General features: G+C 49.3%; 1 protein-coding gene across 8 annotated transcripts in view; it reads left to right on the top strand.

Moving 5' to 3' along the window:
- The first annotated feature begins 488 nt into the window (after nucleotides 1-488).
- mark2b (MAP/microtubule affinity-regulating kinase 2b) overlaps nucleotides 489-22,182 on the top strand; it is a 29,442-nt gene continuing 7,748 nt past the window's right edge. For 4 of the 8 annotated variants that reach the window (XM_066719047.1, XM_066719044.1, XM_066719046.1 and 1 more), the window contains exons 1-16: nucleotides 489-1,597; nucleotides 11,181-11,366; nucleotides 12,218-12,271; nucleotides 13,169-13,217; nucleotides 13,403-13,468; nucleotides 13,587-13,657; nucleotides 13,866-13,922; nucleotides 14,109-14,345; nucleotides 14,455-14,574; nucleotides 14,724-14,826; nucleotides 14,969-15,081; nucleotides 15,208-15,340; nucleotides 15,565-15,716; nucleotides 15,863-15,948; nucleotides 19,266-19,421; nucleotides 21,634-21,894. In XM_066719047.1, the coding sequence (XP_066575144.1) occupies nucleotides 1,547-1,597; nucleotides 11,181-11,366; nucleotides 12,218-12,271; nucleotides 13,169-13,217; nucleotides 13,403-13,468; nucleotides 13,587-13,657; nucleotides 13,866-13,922; nucleotides 14,109-14,345; nucleotides 14,455-14,574; nucleotides 14,724-14,826; nucleotides 14,969-15,081; nucleotides 15,208-15,340; nucleotides 15,565-15,716; nucleotides 15,863-15,948; nucleotides 19,266-19,421; nucleotides 21,634-21,894 (1,895 nt within the window). In that variant the 5' untranslated portion in view covers nucleotides 489-1,546. The remainder of the gene's footprint in view (nucleotides 1,598-11,180; nucleotides 11,367-12,217; nucleotides 12,272-13,168; nucleotides 13,218-13,402; nucleotides 13,469-13,586; nucleotides 13,658-13,865; nucleotides 13,923-14,108; nucleotides 14,346-14,454; nucleotides 14,575-14,723; nucleotides 14,827-14,968; nucleotides 15,082-15,207; nucleotides 15,341-15,564; nucleotides 15,717-15,862; nucleotides 15,949-19,265; nucleotides 19,422-21,633; nucleotides 21,895-22,182) is intronic. The other 4 variants (XM_066719048.1, XM_066719043.1, XM_066719050.1 and 1 more) reach the window with 4 other exon arrangements.

Genomic DNA, 22,182 nt, shown 5'->3' with positions numbered 1-22,182 from the left:
CAGTAGCAGTGACGTGTTTGGACAGTTCACTCTTAGTACAGCACTGGCGTAAATCCCACGCAAGGTGAAAAATAACAACAACAATAATCATGATGATAAAATAATAATAATAATAATAATAATACGGGGTTTTATAGTGATGTTGCTGTAGTCGATATATGTTGAACAGAGGGTTTCACTGTTAAATCGTATGTATAAGTCTTCTAAATACTATTATTACAGTACAACAAATCATGATTCATAACAACAACACTGCTATGATGGTAACAATACTGCAGTAGTAAACAGTCATAATGGCACACACTGATGTGACTGGAGTAGTAGAAAGGTGAGCGTTTCTCCGGGTGGCAGGTACAGGCGCCGCCAGGGCCGCCGCCGAAGGTGCGCTCGCTGACTTCAGCCTGTCGTGTGTTCAAATTTCGTGTTGACACCCGTTTACCCCTCCCTCGTCGTCCTCCTCCTACTCCTCCTCCTCCTCCTCTCTCCCTCTCCCTCTCCCTCTCCCCGACACGGCTGTACGGCGGCCATGTTCAGTGCTCTTGTTCCGGTATCGACGATCCTATTGAAGTTCTGCTGTGAGATATCCGCCTCGGAGCCGCCGGAGCCGCCAGAGCAAGACGCGGTGATATGTACGTGAACGCCTGGGCTCCCATTGCGACTACCCTCCCCTGCATCTGGCGACGACCTGCCTACGATAATTACCCGGCGCTCTCGGATTCCGTGGACTTTCCGTCTTGTTTTTGGTGGATTTATTTCTTATTTTGTGTTGGTTTTAAAAGCTAGGTGTTGTATACGGTGGGCAGCAGCGACGGGCGAAGTGGACCTCGCACGACTGAGACCGTTTTTGTTTATTTGCTAGGTTGTTGTCGGGTGTTATTCCCCCCCCCTCTTTCTTTTTTAATAGAATAAGTTTAGTTTTGTTTTTGGGGGCGGCGGGCGGCGGAGGGAAGGTATATTTAACTTCCCAGCGAGAAGGTCGAGTTCCGCCTGGCCTGGCCTAAAACTCCGAATCCCCGGGCTCGATTTCAAAGCTCGCACCGGGGAACGAGCTCCGCCTCGCCAACCCCCGCTCCAACTGGCACCCCTTTCCTTGTGAATTCGGACAACCTTCCAGGTCTTTCTCTCGGCCCTTTCCACTTCCCTTCCCCACTTGGAGAGGGAGAAAGTGAGAGTGTGAGAGAGAGAGAGAGAGAGAGAGGGGTGACTGGCTTAGACGTGAGCCAAAGTTTTGTGTTTTGTATGGCGTTTATGTTTTCTACACATGTATTGAAGTGAAGGTTGGAGGAGACATCGCTGGGACTCGCACGCCCCCTCCTCTGCACTCTAATCGCAGGACAGCGGATCTTCAATGAGGAGACAACTTGTTGATATCGTGTGTTTGGATTTGGTCGAAAGCAAATAATCAAGCCGACCTCGTAGTCTCACCCCCCTCTCCCTCCTCCTCCTCCTCATCCTCCTTTCTCTCCAAGTGGCAGGCTACGATAGCTCAGTACTATGACTTTCTAAAGGGTCCAACAGTTCTGAACACAAACGTTTCCCTGCTGACATGTCTACGCGGCCGCCATTGTCAACGGTGATCGAGCACTCTTCAGCTCAGGTAAGAGAGCCCGTGTGGCTGGATCTGCTGTTGTGTATGTGCCGCAGGACGGGGGGCTTGTGATTGCACCGTGTAGTGTGTAGCTGCCCCCCCCGGCACAGGGCTGCACGGTGCCGGCGGGGAGCTGTTCCGGTGTGTGCGGTCTGGGCTGCAGCTCGGGGGTGAAAGTGCGTTTCAGGAACACACGCACCGACGCGCAGACGCACAGCCTCCCGTCTCTTTCGCTGCTATTTGAGTTCCCCTCACCTTGTAAGGGTCGGTCTCCGGGTGGGAGTCTGAGTTTGAGTGGAATACGTGTTTACCTACACTTGTTCTTCAGAGATGTACAGAAAATCCTTCTCTCGCTCTTTTTCTTTTTCTTTCTCTTTCTCCACCCCTCCTTCCTCTCTCACACTCCACCCTGTTAAGCTGACTAGCTGAAACTACACGTCTTGGTGTTTATGACTAACAGAGGGGGGAAATCTGGGTTGTGCTTGAGTTGTGATGGCTTTTCTGTTGTTGTTGATGGTGGTGGTGTGGTGTGATCGCCCCGACCCCTGCAGCTCCCATCCAGTATCAAGGCATCTGGCCCTCACTTCACAACTTTATCAACAGGACTTGTGCTTATTGTAAAACCGCTATTTATACCCACGCCTAACTATATAGACCTCTATGGTGTTGGAGTTCAACGTGTACTCTCCCAGCCCGGCCTTGAAATGGTGTCACTGTGGTGGTGGCGGCTTTGGTTGAGTCCAGATCCACTTCAACAACATATATTTATGATGAGCTTTTCTTGTGCTCAGTGCACAGATTCAGCCTTAGAAAGAACTGTACTCAGAAACTGAGCTGCGTTAAGACCAGCGTGTGTGTAAGTGTGTAAACTTTAAGATTTAAGTCAGGCCTGTGTGTGTAAATCCGTACATTAGAAATTGATAACTCCATTGAACTGTATCGCTTTTGACGGCTTGTGTGTGTGTCTGTGCAAGAGTGGCTGTATCTGAACAGAAAGTGCCAGGCATCAGTACAGTGGTGGTGTGTTGTGCCAAGAATGCCTGCATGCCCTTCTGGTATCAGCGCTGCTCTCTGGAGCTAAATCTGTGGTGCAGCGCTCCCCCGCCATCCAAACGGACTTCTTCAACTCAGGGTGCCAATGCTGCAGTGTAAGTTTGCTGTCGGCACCAGTTGAGACTTTGACAGGGGTGGGAAAGTCAGGGGAGAACTTTGTGTTGAAAAGTGTGTGTGTGTGTGTGTGTGTGTGTGTGTGAGAGAGGGGGATGGGACTGCATCTCTGATTGATTTACATGGATATTGGATTGATTTTATCTTTGCGATCAGCATTTTCTGCCTAGTGAGGGGTAGTTTGTATATTGTTGTTTTGGTGTGGGTAGAGTTGTCTGTCTGCTTACTGCAGGTCTGTGTGTTTGTGTAGCTTGTAACTCACGAGCATGAGCAAGCAAACGCAGACAGGTGTACCGGGCTGCCCCTGTGTCAGTTTTCAACACAGTGTAATCATCTTATTTCAAGAATGTAGCATCCGCTCTTTGAGCTTAGTCAGTGTGTGTGTGAGAGAACACACACACATGCAGACAGAGAGGGAAGAAGGCAGGGGCTGCCCCAGAGCAGGGCAGAAGTGGCATCTGTGGTAGGCCCTGAACTTCCTGAGAGAGACAAGGAGGAATACATACATTTCTTTTTATATTTCCCTTAAGTTTTCTATATTTATTTTTTCCACCTGTTTGCTGTCTATGGCTGCTGTGATCACTCCTTACTGTCCTGTGGTTTCCTTAAGGTAGATATTTTACACCTCTGTTTTTCAGTGTCTCAATATATGTAAGCTGCTTTGGCAACACTGCTTACAATGATCATGCCAATAAAGCACCTTTCGATTGAATTGACAGAGGGAGGAGTGCTGTCTGTTGTAGGCCTTGAACTTCCTGAGATAGGGAAGGAAGGAGAGAGGGAAGGAGGCAGGCCTTGCCCCAGAGCAGGCAGGAGTAGTGTCTGTTGTTGGCCCTGAACTTCCTGAGAGAGAGAGAGAGAGAGAGAGAGAGAGAGAGAGAGGAGTGGGAAGAGTGGGAAGGAGGCAGATAGGCCATGCACTTCCTGCCTCGCTGCAGCACACACTGACTGAACAGGCGCTTCCAGTCGGCCTGGGCGTGTTTGTGTGCGTGTGTGATGGGGGGGGCAGTGATGTCATACAGGTGTGCGCTGAGAAATAGGGAGGGGGGATCCAGCTCCAGGTCGTCATGGTGACTGTGGCATTCAGTGTGCTGATAACATTAGCGTTCCTTGACTGTACAGAACAGCAGCTTCTCATTCACTCTCATACACTGACACACTCACACCTTTGTCACTTCTGCCTCTCTGCTCCTCTAGTTTTTTTGGCTCGATTGTTTTGTTTTTATATTTCCTTGTGTGGCCGTCAGCAGAACAGTGTGTGTGTGTCTCTCTCTCTTTTCTTTTCAACTGTTTGAAATCCTGCTTTTCTTGTTTGAAACACAGTACAATATAAGACGCTACTCTGTGTGTGTGTGTGTGTGTGTGTGTGTGTGTGTGTGTGGACAGTCACACTGGACACTGGAGCCACCACGCAAAAGGCAAAAACATCTGCCTGGGGAGGAGGGGGACTGGACTGGGGACACTGTTTAATCTACATACACACGCACACACACACACACACACACACACACACACACACACACACACACACTGCCTGTTGGCCTGACACACACACACACACACACACACACTGACTGACTGCCTGTTGGCTTGACACACACACACACACACACACTGACTGACTGCCTGTTGGCTTGACACACACACACACACACACACTGACTGACTGCCTGTTGGCTTGACACACACACACACACTGACTGACTGCCTGTTGGCTTGACACACACACACACACACACACACACACTGACTGACTGCCTGTTGGCTTGACACACACACACACACACACACACTGACTGACTGCCTGTTGGCTTGACACACACACACACACACTGACTGACTGCCTGTTGGCTTGACACACACACACACACACTGACTGACTGCCTGTTGGCTTGACACACACACATACACTGACTGACTGCCTGTTGGCTTGACACACACACACACACACACACACACACACACACACACACACTGACTGACGCCTGTTGGCCTGACACACACACAAAGACTAACTATTGGCCGGACATACACACACACACTGGCCGCCAGTCAGTGTGTGTGTGTGTGTGTGTGTGTGTGTGTGTGTGTGTGTGTGTCAGGCGGACAGTCTGTGTGTGTGTGTGTGTGTGTGTGTGTCAGGCGGACAGTCTGTGTGTGTGTGTGTGTGTGTGTGTCAGGCGGACAGTCTGTCTGTGTGTCTGTGTGTGTGTGTGTGTGTGTCAGGCGGACAGTCTGTGTGTGTGTGTGTGTGTGTCAGGCGGACAGTGTGTGTGTGTGTGTGTGTCAGGCGGACAGTCTGTGTGTGTGTGTGTGTGTGTGTCAGGCGGACAGTGTGTGTGTGTGTGTGTCAGGCGGACAGTGTGTGTGTGTGTGTGTCAGGCGGACAGTGTGTGTGTGTGTGTGTGTCAGGCGGACAGTGTGTGTGTGTGTGTGTGTCAGGCGGACAGTGTGTGTGTGTGTGTGTGTCAGGCGGACAGTGTGTGTGTGTGTGTCAGGCGGACAGTGTGTGTGTGTGTGTGTGTGTGTCAGGCGGACAGTGTGTGTGTGTGTGTGTGTGTGTGTGTGTCAGGCGGACAGTGTGTGTGTGTGTGTGTGTGTGTGTCAGGCGGACAGTCTGTGTGTGTGTGTGCGTCAGGCGGACAGTCTGTGTGTGTGTGCGTCAGGCGGACAGTCTGTGTGTGTGTGTGTGTGTGTGTGTGTGTGTCAGGCCGACAGTCTGTGTGTGTGTGTGCGTCAGGCCGACAGTCTGTCTGTCTGTGTGTGTGTGTGTGTGTGTGTGTGTGTGTGTGTGTGTGTCAGGCCGACAGTCTGTGTCTGTGTGTGTGTGCGCGTCAGGCCGACAGTGTGTGTGTGTGTGTGTGTGTAAGGCCCACAGTCTGTGTGTCTGTGTGTGTGTGTGTGCGTCAGGCTGACAGTCTGTGTGTTTGTGTAGACTGAACTGTGCCCCCAGTCCAGTCCCCCAGGCAGGTGTTTTTATGGTTTGCATTCCAATCTAAGCTCATAATTTATTAATTGCACATAATTAAGTGCTCTGACTGATCCAATTATACATAAACCCCTTTTATGTCCCAGGTTTAATGCAGCTGAACTGTAGTTCGAGAGATACAGTACAGCAGGGTCTCAGCCCTGGCGAGAGACAGTACAGTAGGTTGTTTAGGCTTCCCTACATCATCAATCACTGAATATTCTTTGAATTCAGGGGTAACTTTGACCAGTTAAACCCAGTAATTGAATCAATTAAGTATTGTTAATGAGGTTTAGAGTAACACAGAACCTCTTTGTGTGGGTCAGTGTGAACTCTGTGTGTATTAATAGTTCTGTACGTGTGACCTATTTTTATACACACTCACAGACACACTCACTCATTTGAAACACACACACTTTCTCACAAACACTCTTTCTCACACACCCATTTTGAACCAGAAAGAGAGCGAGCATCCAGCTGCTTTCTATTTGTGTCTTGACTTTTTAAAATAGAATCACAGAGATATTTTTATAACTGATGGATTACACTTTATTTATTCATTATCTGCCCAATCTCTCTACCACTACAAAAAAAATATACACTTTTAGAAAACCTTCATTTTTTTCCAGTTTTTATTTAAATTTACGCAGTTTAATGTCTCTGTGTATTCTTTCTACAATGGAAATGAAATATTGTTTGGAAAGTCCTTCCCAACACTGTTGCAGAAGTTCCCACAGATATGTTTTATTTGTAGGTTGCTTTTTCTTTTACCCTTCTGTCCGGTTCAGCCTATGTTTTGGGTCATTATCTTGCTGTAGGATGAACCCCTGACCAACTAGGCCTATACCAAAGGGTATTGCATGGCACTGCAAAATGCTGTGGTAGCCGTTTTGGTTCTGGCTGCCACTCACTCTGTGCAAGTCGCCAACTCTGGATGCAGCAAAAGAGCCCCAGACCATCACCACCTCCATGGTTGACAGTTGGTGTAACACACTGAGGAACCATCCTTTCACCTACTCAACGGCGTACAAAAACCCTGCGTGATGAACCGAAGATTTCAAGTTTAGATTAATCGGTCTATAAGACCTTCTTCTAGTCCACTGGCGGTGCTTCATGGCGCAGGCAAGCCTCTTTTTCTTATTTTGCCATCTTAGCAATGGCTTTCTTACTGCCACTCAACCTGCAGCTCAAGGTCATCTCTTCACAGTTGAAACTGAGACTTGCTTACTTTGACCACTGTTAATCTGTGCTTGAAGCTGTTGTCCTGTGAGCCGCCTATCATGCAAGCTATTGACTCTCAGAAACCTGTCTTCTGATTCTGTTGTGGCTTTGGGTCTGCCAGACCTTCCTGTCAGAGTTTCCTCCAGTTTCCAAGTGCCATTTGAGGGTGTAGGAAACTGTAGTTAAAAACTGTGCTTAAATTTCAATAAAAACTGGAAAAATGGGGGTGTTCTAAAACTTGACCGGTAGTGTGTGTGTGTGTGTGTGTATGTGTATATATAATATATATATATATATATATATGTGTGTGTGTATGTATAAAACAATGATACTTAAGTCTGCACTGTCTAACCAACTTCTTCAGTCTCAGTCCTGAGTGTGAGAAATACTATACTGTACTATAGAGGCCCCGACTGGAGCCGGCACCTGGGGACCGTACTGTAGTGGCCCAGACTGGAGCCAGCGCTGTGGTCACTATACTATAGTATGGGAGCCCAGACTGGAGCCAGCAGTGTCCGCACTATATTATAGGTTTGGGGCCCAGACTGGAGCCGGTGCTGTGGAGACTGTACTATAGGGGCATGTGTTTCATGTTTTTGTGGTTGTAACATTTGTAGTAGGAACAGTTGTTGGTGTAGTGTTGATAGTGGTAGTGGTTGTAGTGTAGTTGTAGCATTTATAGTGGTAGTGGTTGTAGTGTATTTGTATTGTTTATAGTGGTGGTAGTTGCTCCGGTAGTGTCCCAGTATGGGCCGTTGTGATCTGCCCCCATACCTCACTGTTGTTCACAGTGCTGTGAGTTTTGTTACTGTGGCAGGGTTGCGTGAGCATGTGTCACCTTGAATACAGGACTGGGTTCTGAGGCAAGTTCTGTATTTCTGGTTTTGTTTGTTTGGGTTTAACGTGGATCCTTCTGGTAGGAGGAACAGAATTTAAAGTAAATTGGGGCACAGCGCTCCGCAGCCTGAATACAGACTGAACACAGCCAGCTGCTGAGAGAGGCTCCAATACAGCAACCGAGACCACTATAACAACAATCATTGCCAGACATAATTAAAAATGTGAATCATTACAATAAGATGCAAATCATGCAACTGAAATTAAATTTAAAGTAAAACTAAATGAAACCAAGCATAAAACTGTCACAACCAGAATTAAAATCAGTTAAATCAACCAAAACCAAAGCACGCTGTAGTGGTAGCCCCCAGATGGGAGGGTGCCCAGAGGCCGTTGCACTTGGTACACACGCGCCGTGTCAGCCAGCTGCGTGCTCTGGCTCTCGCAGTGCCACACCATCACAGTGGCCAAGCCGGAGTCTTGCATCCCCTCCAGCCTGCCGGGATTCGTTTTCCCTTTTATTTATTTATCAATCCGTGCCTCCCTCTCCCGTGCGCTCGCGAGAGAGAGAGAGTGAGTGTGTGAGCGAGGCAGCGGGCGAGCCAGCCAGCCCGGGCGCCGCGATGTGGAGTGGAGGCCTGGCTGTCAGGGCTCTGTGTCTCAGGGAGCTGATGAGAGTGCAGAAGAGAAGGCCGCGGAGCCGAGAGGTACTGCGCACAGGGGCCCGGTGTGGGCACAGCGAGAGGGAGAGAGCGTGTGTGTGTGTGTGTGTGCGTGTGTGTGTGGCGCTCTCTCGCTCTCTCTACCCCTCTCTCTGTGTGTGTGTCCGTGCGTGCATGCGTGCGTGTGTGTTTGTGTGTGTCTCTTTCTCACTGTGTGTTCTCTGGGTCTGTGTATGCTTGTGTATGAGTCGTGTCTCTGTATGTGTGTGTGTGTATAGGCGATTCTGTGTGAGTGTCTGTGTGTGTTTTGTAACTGTGCGTGTGTTTTTGTGCAGTGTGCGAATGCAGACATACATCTCATCTTACTGACTGCAGTGGAGAGAGAGGAGGAGGAGGAGGAGTGGGGTGGTCTGAGGAGGGGAGGGGAGGGGGGCGCTGTGACAGCCTGTGTGGTGGTGGTCTCCATGGAAACCACACCAGTGCCAGTCAGCCTCCTCGAAGAAAGGGAAGTGGAGGAATAAAAATAGTGATACAGAATGAAATGAACAAACTAGAGTGAGTGATTGGAAGATGCTGTTCCTCCCACCAACCCCCCCTGTAGATGTGCCCACGCCGCCACCGCCCCCTCTGCCTCTCCACCGTGTCAATAACTCCACTGGTGTTGCTATTATTATTATTGTTATTTAATATTTTGATGCTGATAGTTGTTTGGGTTGTGGTTGTTGTCGGTGCATTGGTGTTGCCTCACAATGGGGGAGGGAAATAACTTGGGGGGGTGTGGGTCTACCACCTCTAAAATTAACACAGATAAATCCAGAAAACCCCCAAAATGTGTCCCAGGATGGATTCCGACATGTGCAATGGGGGAGAGCAGTGAGTTGTGGGGGGGATACACTTTTGTGATCGAAAACTTGTGCCTCTTGGTCTTCAGTGGATGGTCTGTCTTGTCTTTCCCTCTGCTTTTCTAGTGAATAGAAAGCTCACAAACCTCACCATCTTTCTCATCCCTGGCCCATGTGGGCTGTTTATATCTTGTCATTATTTGTGTATGTACAGACGGGTGACAAATTCAAGGAAAAACCTGAATAAATGAGTGGAGGAACATAATGAATGCAGAGGCCTCCAGTCAGGTATACTGCATGATGCAATTAAGCAATTAACATCCTATCATGCTCTGTGACATGTTTAAAAATGCTGAGCAGGCCCAGTTGACCTTTTTGGATGAAGATGGCAAGAGGAAAGGATCTAAGTGACTTTGAAAGAGGGGTCATTATTGCAGCACGAATGGCAGGAGCTTCAGTCACAAAGACTGCTCAACTGGCTAGTGTTTCAGTAGGAACCATGACTAAAGTTACATCTGCATTTAGATCTATGAGAGACATCGGTAAACAGGGTTTGAAATTGTGGTGGAAAGCGCCAATTCGATGACTGTGATGTGTAAGGAAAAACAGAAGAGCAACTCTTTCCCAGGTGACTGAGAATGATCACGTTCTGAATTGACAGACTGTGTCAGCAAGAACAGTCCGTTGAGAAGTACACAGAGAGGGCTATTATAATAGGGTTGCAGTGCATAATCTCCTCATTACAAAGACAAATGCACATTTGAGAGTTCAGTGGTGCAAAAACCATAGGCACTGGTCTACAGAGATGTGGAAAAAAGTGATCTGGTCAGATGAGTCGTTTTTCGCCATATTCTCTACAAGTGGGTGAGTGCATGTGTGGCGACACCAAAAGAACAGTACAGGCCTGACTGCTTGACCCCTACAGTGAGGGGGTCCGAAGGTTCTGTTATGCTGTGGGGGGCATTTTCCTGGCATGGTTTGGGTCCACTTGTCCCCATAGAGGAAAGGGTCACTGCAAATCTTTACAAAGTTATACTGAGTGATGGCAGAAACATTTCTATCCTGATGAGTGGTCTCTTCCAGGATGACAATGCCCCCATCCACAGGGCATGATGAGTATGAAAATGATGTGAATCATATGCTATGGCCTTTGCAGTAACCAGATCTCAACCCAGTTGAACACCTATGGGAGATTTTGGACTGACGTGTTAGACAGCTCTTCTAACCTCCATCACCAAAACACCAAATGAGGGAATATCTTTTGGAAGAACGGTGTCCATTCCTCCAGTAGAGTCCAAAGACTTGTAGAATACTGTTTTATTGGTTTTAGTATTTTACATTTCAATTAATAAAAACATTCAAAAAAAATTAATACTTGTGATTAATTTTTTATTTTTTTTTAAACAATTTCTAAAATCACTTAAAATTTTAATCTGTGCCAAGAGCATTGAAGCTGTTCTGTCAGCTCGTGGGAGACTGTGGTTGTGTCCAGCACAGGGCTCACACACAGCACACCTGCCCAGGGGGGAGCACCCCTCACTGCTCCTGTCCCAGGGTGTGTGTGCGAGGGTGTGTAGTGTTGTGCAGTGCTGTATAGTGCCGTGTTGTACAATGTGATGTGCTGTACTGTAGTGTAGCAGCCTGGGCTCTGTGTTCACTATTTAATCAGCGAAGGAGTTAGCAGGGAGTTTGACAGGATTCAGTTTGTGTAAACTGTTCAATTTCATTGGTGCTTTATTGACACTGACTAATTTGAGCAGATACACACAGGAGTGTTCAGCAGCATCTTAAAGATGAACACTGTCCAGTGTCTCTGCATCATCTGTACAGACATCTTCTATCTCTCTCTCATCGCATTAAACCCCCCCCACCTTCTCTCCCCCCCCCCCCCCCAGCACTCCACTGGTCACTCGGACAGCTCCAAGCCAGTGGGGCGTCCCAGCATGCCACGCTGCCGGAACTCCCTGGCAACGGCCGCGGACGAGCAGCCACACATCGGCAACTACCGGCTCCTCAAGACCATCGGCAAGGGCAACTTTGCCAAGGTCAAGCTGGCACGGCACGTCCTCACTGGGAAAGAGGTGAGGGGGAGGGAGGGCAAGATGGGGATGGGGAGAGGAAGGTGGGGGAGGTCACTGCCCCTCACTCACAGTGGAGGGGATGGTGAAGGGCTGGGGAGGGATGGGGAGGGATGGGGGGGACCTAGAGACCCTGCTGTGCTGTACTCTCTGTCTCCAGGACCAGGGCTGCAGACCTCTCTCTGTACTGTGCTGTACTCTCTCTAGCAGGACAGCACAGGGCCCTGCAGCTCAGTGGCACAAAGCTGTTTAAACCTTGTTAAAAAAAAAAAAAAAATCAGATAAGAGAACCACATGAAAGGGAGGAGATGGAGGTAAACGGAGGGAGGAGGAGGGCACTAAACAACAGCACATAATTACTTCCAGGAATATAAACAGACTGCCCCCCCCTCCCTGGTTCAGTGCCTGCATATCCCTCCCCTCAGTCCAGCAGCTCTCTGTGCAGCCAGGGGTAGCCGGGCCTGAGCCCAGCACCCCGCTTAGGGGTGAGGCTGCTTTCTGAGTCAATGGAGGAAGCAGGAGAGGCAAGGGTTACATGGCACTGGAATAAAGCACCCTGCTACAGTACAGTACAGTACAGCACGGCACAGCAGGGTCTGCAGCCCTGGTCCTGCAGAGACACAGTCCAGCACAGCAGGGTCTGCAGCCCCTGTCCTGGAGAGAGACAGTCCAGCACAGCAGGGTCTGCAGAACACTTGGCTGGCTTTCATTCCAGCTCCTCTCACCATTACCTAAGTTATGTTAATTATGGTCCTAATTAGTCCAGATTACATCATTAACGCCTAGTATTGGGGGGACATCTTCTGAGTCATGACCCCGGCTCGTTTCTCATCCTGTCTTCTCTCCTCCTACAGGTGGCCGTGAAGATCATAGACAAGACACAGCTCAACTCCTCTAGTCTACAGAAGGTGAGACTCACTCTCTCGCACCCCCAACAGTTCTGCACCACATAACGTTGGCCCAGTCCAGTCCATCATGGTGTACAGGTGTGTTGGTAAGGTGTGTAGCTGTGTTGTGCAGGTGCGTCAGCCTCCCCCTGCTCCTGTCACTCTGCTTCAGCAGGATAGACCTGTCGAGCGAGCAAGTGAGGGAGGGAAGAAGGGAGGGTGGAGGAGAGGAGACAGGAGAGTGGCAGGGCAGCGTTCCTCAGCTCTTTGGTTCCCACGGCAGCTGAAAGAAAGAGAGAGAGGCACAGTCCAGACAATGGGAGACTGGTACAGGACAGCGACAGGGTGGTACAGTGACAGGGTGGTACCACACCCTGTGTAGTGTGGCACAGTGACAGGGTGGTACATTGTGGTACAACACAGTGACAGGTTGGTACAGTGTAGTGTGGTATAATAGTGACAGGGTGGTACAGTGCAGTGTTGAATAATACAGTGACAGTGTGGTATAATGGTGACACTGTTGGACCGCACAGGGACAGGATGGTACAGTGCAGTGTGGTCAGCTGCCATTGATATCCAGGTGTTTAACTACTTCAGGGTGTCGTTGGATCAACTTGCACTGTGCCCCCCCCCCCAGCTGCACACTGGCAGAGACACTGAACTCTACCTCTTCCTGCAGTCTCATCTGTTGTCTCTCTCTCTCTCCTAATTTCCTCTCATCTCAGTCCAAACCCAGTGTCTCTGGGGAAGGGGGTGGGGGGGCGAAATTAGCTTGAATGACTTCCTGTTTTGGGGCTTGGCGTCTCCTCATCCTGGAACTAAGAGAGGCATACTCACTCACCCACACATGCTGACATACTGTGAGATGTATACGCTGCTAAAAAGAGTAATGTAAATCGCCCCCCCTCTCATTCACAGCTCTTTCGTGAAGTAAGAATAATGAAGCTTCTGAACCATCCTAATATAGGTGAGTGAGAGAAGACTGCAGGTAACAGGGCTGAGGGAAGGAGAAGAGGAGGCAAGTGTGGGGTGATGGGAGGGGGAGGTTTAAAGTATTTGATATGTTTCCACAATCACTTAACCTATTCTGTGACATGTGGGGGACTCCTGTGTGGTGCAGGACTGCAGTGACACTCTTTCTCTCTCTCACAGTTAAGTTATTTGAAGTGATAGAGACGGAGAAGACTCTGTATTTAGTAATGGAATATGCTAGTGGAGGTGAGTCCTGTGAGTTGTCTCTGTGTTCGTCTCTCTGTGAGTCTGTGTCTGTCTTTGTTGCTTTGCATTTTTGTAGTACATTCCCCTCTCCCCCCCCCCACCTCTCTCTCTCTCTCAGGTGAGGTGTTTGATTATCTCGTTGCTCACGGGCGGATGAAAGAGAAGGAGGCTCGGGCCAAATTCCGACAGGTGCGTCTCTCCTCCATCTCCCACATCTCTCCCTCTCTTACCTCCTGTCCCCCTCACTCATGTATATTAGAGTGGTATGTTGTGTAGTGGGGCCAGCCACTGTGCTGTCACAATCCCAACACCTCTGCACTCCCAACACCTAGTAAGGACAGCAAGCAAACAAGTGTTCACCCTAAACATCCCCCCTCTCTCTATCTCTGTCTCACAGATTGTGTCAGCAGTGCAGTACTGTCACCAGAAGTGCATTGTACACAGAGATCTCAAGGTAAGGTGGAAAGGGAGCGAGGGAGGCAATAAATGCCTGCCATTCCTTCTGCTCATTCCCTCTCTCAAATTCAAATTCAAAACAAGCTTTATTGGCATGACAGGTTGGCCCCAGTGTTGCCAGATCATTGGCAGACTCATTGAAGAGAACAGGATAAACACAATAACATCTCCCCCCCCATCTCAGGCTGAGAACCTGCTGCTGGACGCGGACATGAACATCAAGATCGCCGACTTCGGCTTCAGTAACGAGTTCACAATGGGCAACAAGCTAGACACGTTCTGTGGCAGCCCCCCCTACGCCGCCCCCGAGCTCTTCCAGGGCAAGAAGTACGACGGCCCCGAGGTGGACGTATGGAGCCTGGGGGTCATCCTTTACACGCTGGTCAGCGGCTCGCTGCCCTTCGACGGACAGAACCTCAAGGCAAGGGCTGAGCGAGCGACCGGCTAACCGACTGACCAGCTGACGCACTGATGGATGGCCTGACGCACTGACTGACGCACTGACTGACTGTGTGTGTGACTCTCTCTAGGAGCTGAGGGAGAGGGTCCTGCGGGGGAAGTACAGAATCCCCTTCTACATGTCCACGGACTGCGAGAACCTGCTGAAAAAATTCCTCATCCTCAACCCAGCCAAGAGGGGCAGCCTGGAGGTCAGCACCGCTCCCTGTCCACCCCTTTGTGCCTGTCCCCCCGTCTCCACGCTGCACAGGGCATTCTAACACTGTATTCATATTTATACACTTTCTCCCTTTGTCTCTGTTCCACTCTACCTTTCTCTACCTCTCTTCCTCCCCTCAAGCAGCAGATCATGAGAGACCGCTGGATGAATGTTGGCCATGAGGAGGAGGAGCTGAAGCCGTACCTGGAGCCCGAGCCCGACTACAAGGACCCCAAGAGGACAGGTGGGCTGCTGGGGGGTGGGTGTACAGGGCACTCGGAGCCCAGGCCGTCTCTGTGTGTCCCCCTGTTTGTTTGCATGTGTAGTAATTTTGTGAGAGTAGTAAGTGTATGGTGTGTGTACTAATCGTGTTTTGTGTGTTGTAGATGTGATGCTGCAGATGGGATACACCCCTGAGGAGATCCAGGACTCCCTGGTCAATCAGAAATACAATGAGGTGATGGCAACGTACCTGCTGCTGGACTATAAAACCTCAGAGGTAAGGGGGGAGGGGAGGGGAGGGGAGGAGGGGGGGGACAGGGAAAGGGGCGGCTAGACAGCGTGATTGACACAGACGGACCAACTGATAAACAAATACTGACCTCTCACCTCTCCTCTCTCCCAGCTTGAAGATGGGATGGTTTTGATAAAACCACGCCCAGGAAGTGACCTCACAAACAGCAACGTCCAATCCCCTCCTCACAAGGTACAGCGCAGCGTCTCGTCCAATCCGAAGCCTCGGAGACCGACTGACCAAGGTGAGAGATGGAGGGCGGAGAAGTCGGGTTGTTGGGTGGCAGGGGGGGGGTAGGTCAGAGGAGAGTGAGTGAGAGTGTGAGTGCGAGTCACTGCCTGTGTGGTCTTGCTGTTCGCTAGTTTAATGAACATGAAGGCGGTCTGTGATATGTCGTGGTCGAGCTGTGACTCACTCTGCTCTTCTTCCTCATGCTTCTCTCTCCCGCTATCTCCCTCTCTCTCTTAGGCACCTCTAATACCTCCTCCAAGCGGGGGGGCTCAGACGGCAAGCACCACTCCGAAGAGGGGGGGCGCAAGGGCTCGGGCAGCTCAGCCAAGGTGCCCGCCAGCCCCCTCACCCCCGCCGACCGCAAGAAGGGCACCCCCACCCCCTCCACAGTGAGTCACCCCCCTCAGTTACCCTCCACAGTGACTGAGGCCCCCCCCCACTACCCCTGTAGATCTATGTAGTTCGTTAACAAATTGATTTTGTAAGTAATTGGATTTGACTCGGTAAAATAACCACACCTGTCTCTCCCTTACAGAACAGTATCCTCTCCAGTGGTACGAGTCGGAGCAGGAACTCCCCTCTGACGGAGAGAGCCACGCTGGGGCAGAACGGCAAGGACAGGTACACACTGACACTGCCAGACACTGACACTCGTAAACAGCCACACAGACACTCTGGCACCTGTACACGGACACACTGACACTCTGGCGCCTGTACACGGACACACTTAGCGCTTTTCCACCGACAAGGAGCCGGTGCTAGTTCGGAGCCGGTGCCTAATTTGGAACCATTTTTTGCTTTTCCACCGCAAAAGAACTGTCTCGGTGCCGCGGAGCCGCTTTTTCTGGCACCAAAATCTTGCTGGTCTGGAACCTAAGAACCAGTGACGTCAGGAGCCGGGGGAGGTTAAAGACATCTCCATCAAAAGTTATTTGCTTGAGTACAGCCGCCATGTTCAAAATGCCAGCAGAGACGCGATCACTGAGGAGAGTTTTGATAAAAATTAGCGAAATCAGCAGCAAACAGTGGTCTGTCAGAGAGAGAGACACTACAGTAACAATATGTCTCACCGGGTCAATAACTAGTTAGTTGTTGGCAAATGGCAGCAATGAGAGACGACTGAGCGCAGCTTCTGTGACAGGACAGACGTGTTACAGCGGTATTATGATGATGAGAGTTAATGCGGCGATATAGATTGCACAGAAATGTTGTTTGTTAATGAACTGGTCCGGTGTTACGCTGAATGCAGCGTCCCTACGAGTCATGTGTCCCGGGTTGGATTGCGCATGATTAATAATTTATGAATAAATTAATTTTCTTAGCACAGGGCGAATTACAAAAAACATACATATTGTACAGTAAGAGAAGATCAAATACACAGTGAGATCTGTTACAGTGATGCGCTTTGTGCTCACACGCCAGCAGTGCTGACAATGGATTTTTTTTTTTTTTAATAATAATAATATTATTATTGTGTATTTGTTAGCTGACGCTCTTATCCAGGGTGACTTTCAACACATAAGCGCATTGCTGCATGTCTTGCAACAGGGACAATGCAACAGTGATTTGGGACCATCATCCCAGACTTCATCAATAAGCACAAATTCCCATCAAACCATTAACATCACCCGAGATCGTCCGACAGTTTATTGATCTGCCACGACTGCGCCACAAATACCCCCAAAACAGCCGCATCCATAATCAATAGGCTAGCCTATAGTCATTGTGTTTTAAACAAGAATAAAAGTTAAAATACGTCACAAAATGAATGAAAATGTATCCACTCATACAAAGTATATTCATAATGAACTGTGTGCGCAGTGACGAATGCATGTATTTTATTCAATACAGTAAAAGTGTCTGAAATAGCGAATCGGTGTAAATCCCTTAATGCATCAATACAAATCAATACAAATAAAAGGCCGAATTATCTTTGCATATTCGTATCGTTGTATTTTTGTTTCTGCTACATGTGTGATCTCGCGTTTTTTTGTTTAGTTTTTACAGTGTATCTGTGCTGTGCAGAGTTTGATTGTGATGTTAAATAGGGTTTAAAGACGCAGTCGCCTCGGTGCTGATTATTATTGCGTGTGTTTCTCCACTTCTACTCCGCGCTTTGAAATGCCCACATCCAGTGACGTCAGCGTTCGGTTCCAAAACCGGTGGAAAAGCGGGCCGGTTCGCAAAAAGATCAGCTGCTTCCCAGGCCGAGCACCGGCTCTGGCTCCAGCTCCAGCTCCTTGTCGGTGGAAAAGCGCTAACTGACACTCTGGCACCTGTGCACGGACACTCTGACATACTGGCACCTGTGCACGGACACTCTGACATACTAGCACCTGTACACATACACTCTGATACACTGACACTCTGGCACCTGTACACAGACACTGGCACAGATAAAGCTTTAAAAAAAATTAAACCAGGAGCAAGAGTGGGATCTGACCCCAGCCCAAGGATCCTCCACACTGGGGTCAGGAGGCACCCATGCCTGGGGATCATCTCCTCACTAGGCTGGATTATCAACACCCCTCTCCAGCACACTCTCTCTGTCACCCTCCCTGTGACTGAGGAGAGTGTCTCATCCTGTCAGATCCTGTTATCTGGGATTCCCCTGCTGGGAGAGACCTGCATTTTGTGACTTAATCCCAGGATTTACAGCACTGAGGGATTGCAGGGACAGAGGGGAGGGAGGGCTACTGGAGGATAGGAAAGGTGGAAGGAGGGAAGGACTGGCAGAGGAGGAACCGGAGGGAGGGGGGCAGTAGGAGATAGAGGGAGGAGGGGGAGGCAGGGATGGAAGGATAATGATGTGTAGGAGAGGAAGAGTGTGGCGGTGTTCCTTCTCCGGGCAGCAGTGCAGCTCGGGGAACCTTATTTTATTTTATCTGTCCATCTGTTCAGTAATCTACCTCTTCCTGCAGTCTCATCTGTCCTCTCTCTCTCTCTCTCTGGCTATACTACTGCTGTGCTAGCAGTGCACGCTCTGCACACACTGCAACCTGACAATTACACAACACACCCTCCCACCCCCTCTGCTTACACACATACTCTCTCCCTCTGTCTCTTTCTCTCTCTGTGTTGGCTGGGCTGCTTGTGCTCAGAGACGCACTCCCCCAATAACTACTAACACAGCCACCCTTCCCGTAGCATCTGCCTGCACTCCACAATTTATGTGCGCATGTGAGAGAACGCATTTGTGTGTGTATTTGCATGCATCAACACGCACTCACACACACATTTGGTAGCCATTCTGTCTGGATTCAGTGTCTTGTTTGTGGACACTCTGTCCCTTGTTTCCTTAGCCTGGGTTTCCTACAACCTGCTGACTGATCAGTGTTACACTCTGATGGTCTGTCACTCTTCTATATTAACTGTATTATTATTATTATTATTATTCCCAATATTCTTCTCTCCTTTTGATTCCTTAACCTGGATTCTCCGAATGTCCTTTCCTGACCCATCAGTGTTATTTTCTGATTTCCTTGTAATAACTATTATTATTTATTCAGGATTTTAATACTTGGGTTTTGGGGCTAAATAGTATTTCTCTATAAATGCTTTGGGTTAGTATTGTTTTATTCCTGCAGCTGCCGTTTCACTGTCTTTGGATTTGTTTGGTTCATTGTGTTCTCATGATTAACCTGTTTCACCATTAACCCCAGCGCTTTGGTGTGCGTGTGTGGGACCCCCGCCCTCGAGCTGCGTGCGTGCGTGCGTGCGTGCATGCGCCCGCACTGTATGTGGTTTGTGTAGTGTGTGTATGTTGTGGTTGTGTGTGTGTGTACTGTGCTATACCCTGTGTGCTGTCCAGTTTCCCCCCCTCTGCATGCTGTTTCGTCTCCTTGTCCCTCCTTCCCTCAGTGAGCTGTTCCTTGTCCCCCCCACCCCCGCGTGCTGTTCCCTGCTAATGCCCGCCCTCCTGCCGTTTTGTCTCGTAGCCTGAACACTCCGGGGTCTCGGGCCTCCACCGCATCCGCCGCCGCCGTGCTGTCCTCCTCCTCCTCCTCTACCTCCTCCCGCGTTCGCCACCAGAAATCCCTGTCCACCTCCAACCACCCCAGCCCCCCCCAGCACCCCCACAGCGCCCGGCCCAGGCAAGTCCCACAGCCACCCCCAACCCCCCACTCTGCCCACCTGTGCCCTCATCCACCCAGTCAGCCAGTCAGTGTGTCTGTCAATCAGTCAGTCAATCCTTCCGTCCCGCCTCCCCCTCACAGCTGCAGAGAGCCAGTCTCTCTCTCTCCCTTTCCCCCTCCCCTGGGTGTTCAGTGTGGTAACAACACCTCATAAACAACAGTAACAACCATCACAACAGCAACAACCGCAACAATAACAACCGTAATGAACTGGAGGAGTGAAGCTGTGAATTAATCAACACCGCACCTCGGCGCCACATACAGAGATACTCTGACGGGCAGGCTGGCCTGTACTAACGCACCACTAACCAACTGTCTTAAGCGCAGGGAAGGCGGGTTCTGTCCCCCCTACACCTCTCTCATGCGCTCTTCCTCTGGCACTTTCTTCTCACTCTGTCTCTCTGCTTGTTTTTCTTTTTCTGACTTTCTTCTCACTCTCTCAGTACAATGCAGTGCAATTATAATTGTGCAGTTTAATAGTGTAATATATTACTCCTCTAACCCCCCGTCTATTCCCCTCTAGTCCAAACCACGGGCCGGTTGCATAAAAATAGACTAAGTCTTTGTCTTGGTAAAAGTCATATTAATGATACACTGAATTAAAACTGTTGCATAAAACACTTTCCTTACACTGGTCTAACTGATTCTATCATACACTGCATTCTGGGAATTTTAGGATGCTTGATCAAGAAAACATGGTCGACGCTTCTCTAAAACAGATCCCAGTTCACAGTAACTGAAAATCTTTGCTTGTTGTTGGAATATAATGCAAAATAGTATATAATTTGAGGTTGACATTTTCAGAAACTTGCACTCAAACACAAGGCGTGGGATTAAATAAAAAAAAAAGTTGTCAACCCGCTGTGTGCGTATTCTGTAAAATGTGCAGAAAGAAGATTATTCTAATTTAAAAGGAAACCTCCTCCACGTACTGGAGGAGCACCTCCCTGAAAAATAAATGTACCATTCTAATTTATTCCTTGCCAGACACCCTAATCCAGTGTGACTTACAGGTTTCAAGAGCAAAACAAAAGTGCTAAATTCAGTACACAATTATAAATTGGGCATAATACAAATTATGATTTAAAAATTACAGAAGTGCAGGTAAAATATGCAGTTGGTTATTGAAATCTTTGGGGAGGAGTCTCGATGTATTGGTGCATTGCCGGTGTGAGGGACAGTGTACTGTGTGAACTCCGCCTGTCGACATCAGACAGTTTTGCTGTAAACTCAGGCCATCGGTTTCAATGGAAACAAAGACTTAAACACTAAGTTAGCCTGGGGGAGAGGAGGCTAACTTTTCAGGCTAAGTCTCTTAATTTTTATGTGACAGTCTGTCAAATTTAACACTAATCTAATGGTGTAGACTAGTCTAATATAATTTTATGCAACCGACTCCACTCCACTCCACTCCACTCCACTCCATACCAGCCCAGTCTGCTTCACACCAGCCCAGTCTGGTCCAGTCCGCTCCAGCCCAGCCCCTCTCAGTGCCCTGTCCAAATCACTTTGCTCATCACTGTTATCGTTGCTGCTGTTATTGTTGCGATTCTTGTTGTGGCCTCATTGGCAGCACTCATGGCTTCACTCACCCCTCGGCCCGTTGTCCCCAGGGCTCGACCACTTCGTTCCATTATCGCTTTTCTGTAAATTATTGATCTGTTTGATCCTGAGCAGCTCAGTCAGTAAAAGATTGAGCCCTATGAGCTTTGAGTCACTGGTTTGATTCCAGCTCATGTCATTTGTCCATTGTGACTGGGAGAGCTCAATGGCAGTGCACTATTGGCCAGCACCGCCTGTGTTAGGGAGGGTTAAATTTGTCATGGGGTGTTACTAACAAGCATCCCCTGCCAGCAACCTGGGTGCAGTTCTGCCAACGTCCCGTGCGGCTGTAGAGCGGCGAGGGGTGTAGTGATGAGGCGAGATGCATTAGCATGGTTGGTGATTCTAAAACGTAGGGGGAGAAAACCACACCTACAATTAGAAGTGAAAAATAGATTCAGTAAATTTAATTTGCAGTTGGGAAACATTTGATCAGATGCTGCTTCTAACCACCTTCAAACACATTTAAACCAATTTTGTTCAACAAATCTCCCACAGTACACCTCCCCCCCCCTCTTCTCTCCTCCTCCCTCTTTCTCATTTTCTCTCTGTCTCTCTCCCCGTGTAGCACCGCCCCACAAAGGGTCCCGGTGGCGTCTCCCTCAGCGCACAACATTAGCAGCTCTGTGGCGACGGACCGTACCAACTTCCCACGGGGGGTGCTCAGTCGCAGCACTTTCCACGCCGGCCAGCAGAGGGCAACGAGAGACCAGCACAGCCCGTACAATGGGCCCCCCGCCTCCCCCTCCCTCTCCCACGGCAACAGCCAGGCGCGGCGTGGGGGGGCCAGTGGCATCTTCAGCAAGTTCACCTCCAAGTTTGTGCGCAGGTGAGGATGAAGCAGGTTTGGTGTAGGGCCAGTTTTTGTCTTTCTCGCATTTAATATCTGTTACTTCTCCCTCCTTTTTAACATGGTGCAGCCCTGGTGTTGGTGGCAGGGTGTGGTGGTGGTGGTGGTGGTGGTGTCTGTAAGACTGTGTGTTTTCAGTATTTCACTCTTGGCCAGCCTTTTACACTGGAATCCAATAGTCCCTCCAGTCTTGTCCCCTATAGTCCAGTCCTTACAGTGCCGGCTCCAGTCTGGGCCGCTATAGTACAGTAAGTGCTGTAGAGATTT

This window comes from Amia ocellicauda, chromosome 12, assembly GCF_036373705.1.
Source record: "Amia ocellicauda isolate fAmiCal2 chromosome 12, fAmiCal2.hap1, whole genome shotgun sequence".
Classification (NCBI taxonomy): domain Eukaryota; kingdom Metazoa; phylum Chordata; class Actinopteri; order Amiiformes; family Amiidae; genus Amia; species Amia ocellicauda.
This window is presented reverse-complemented; position numbering and strand designations above follow the sequence as displayed.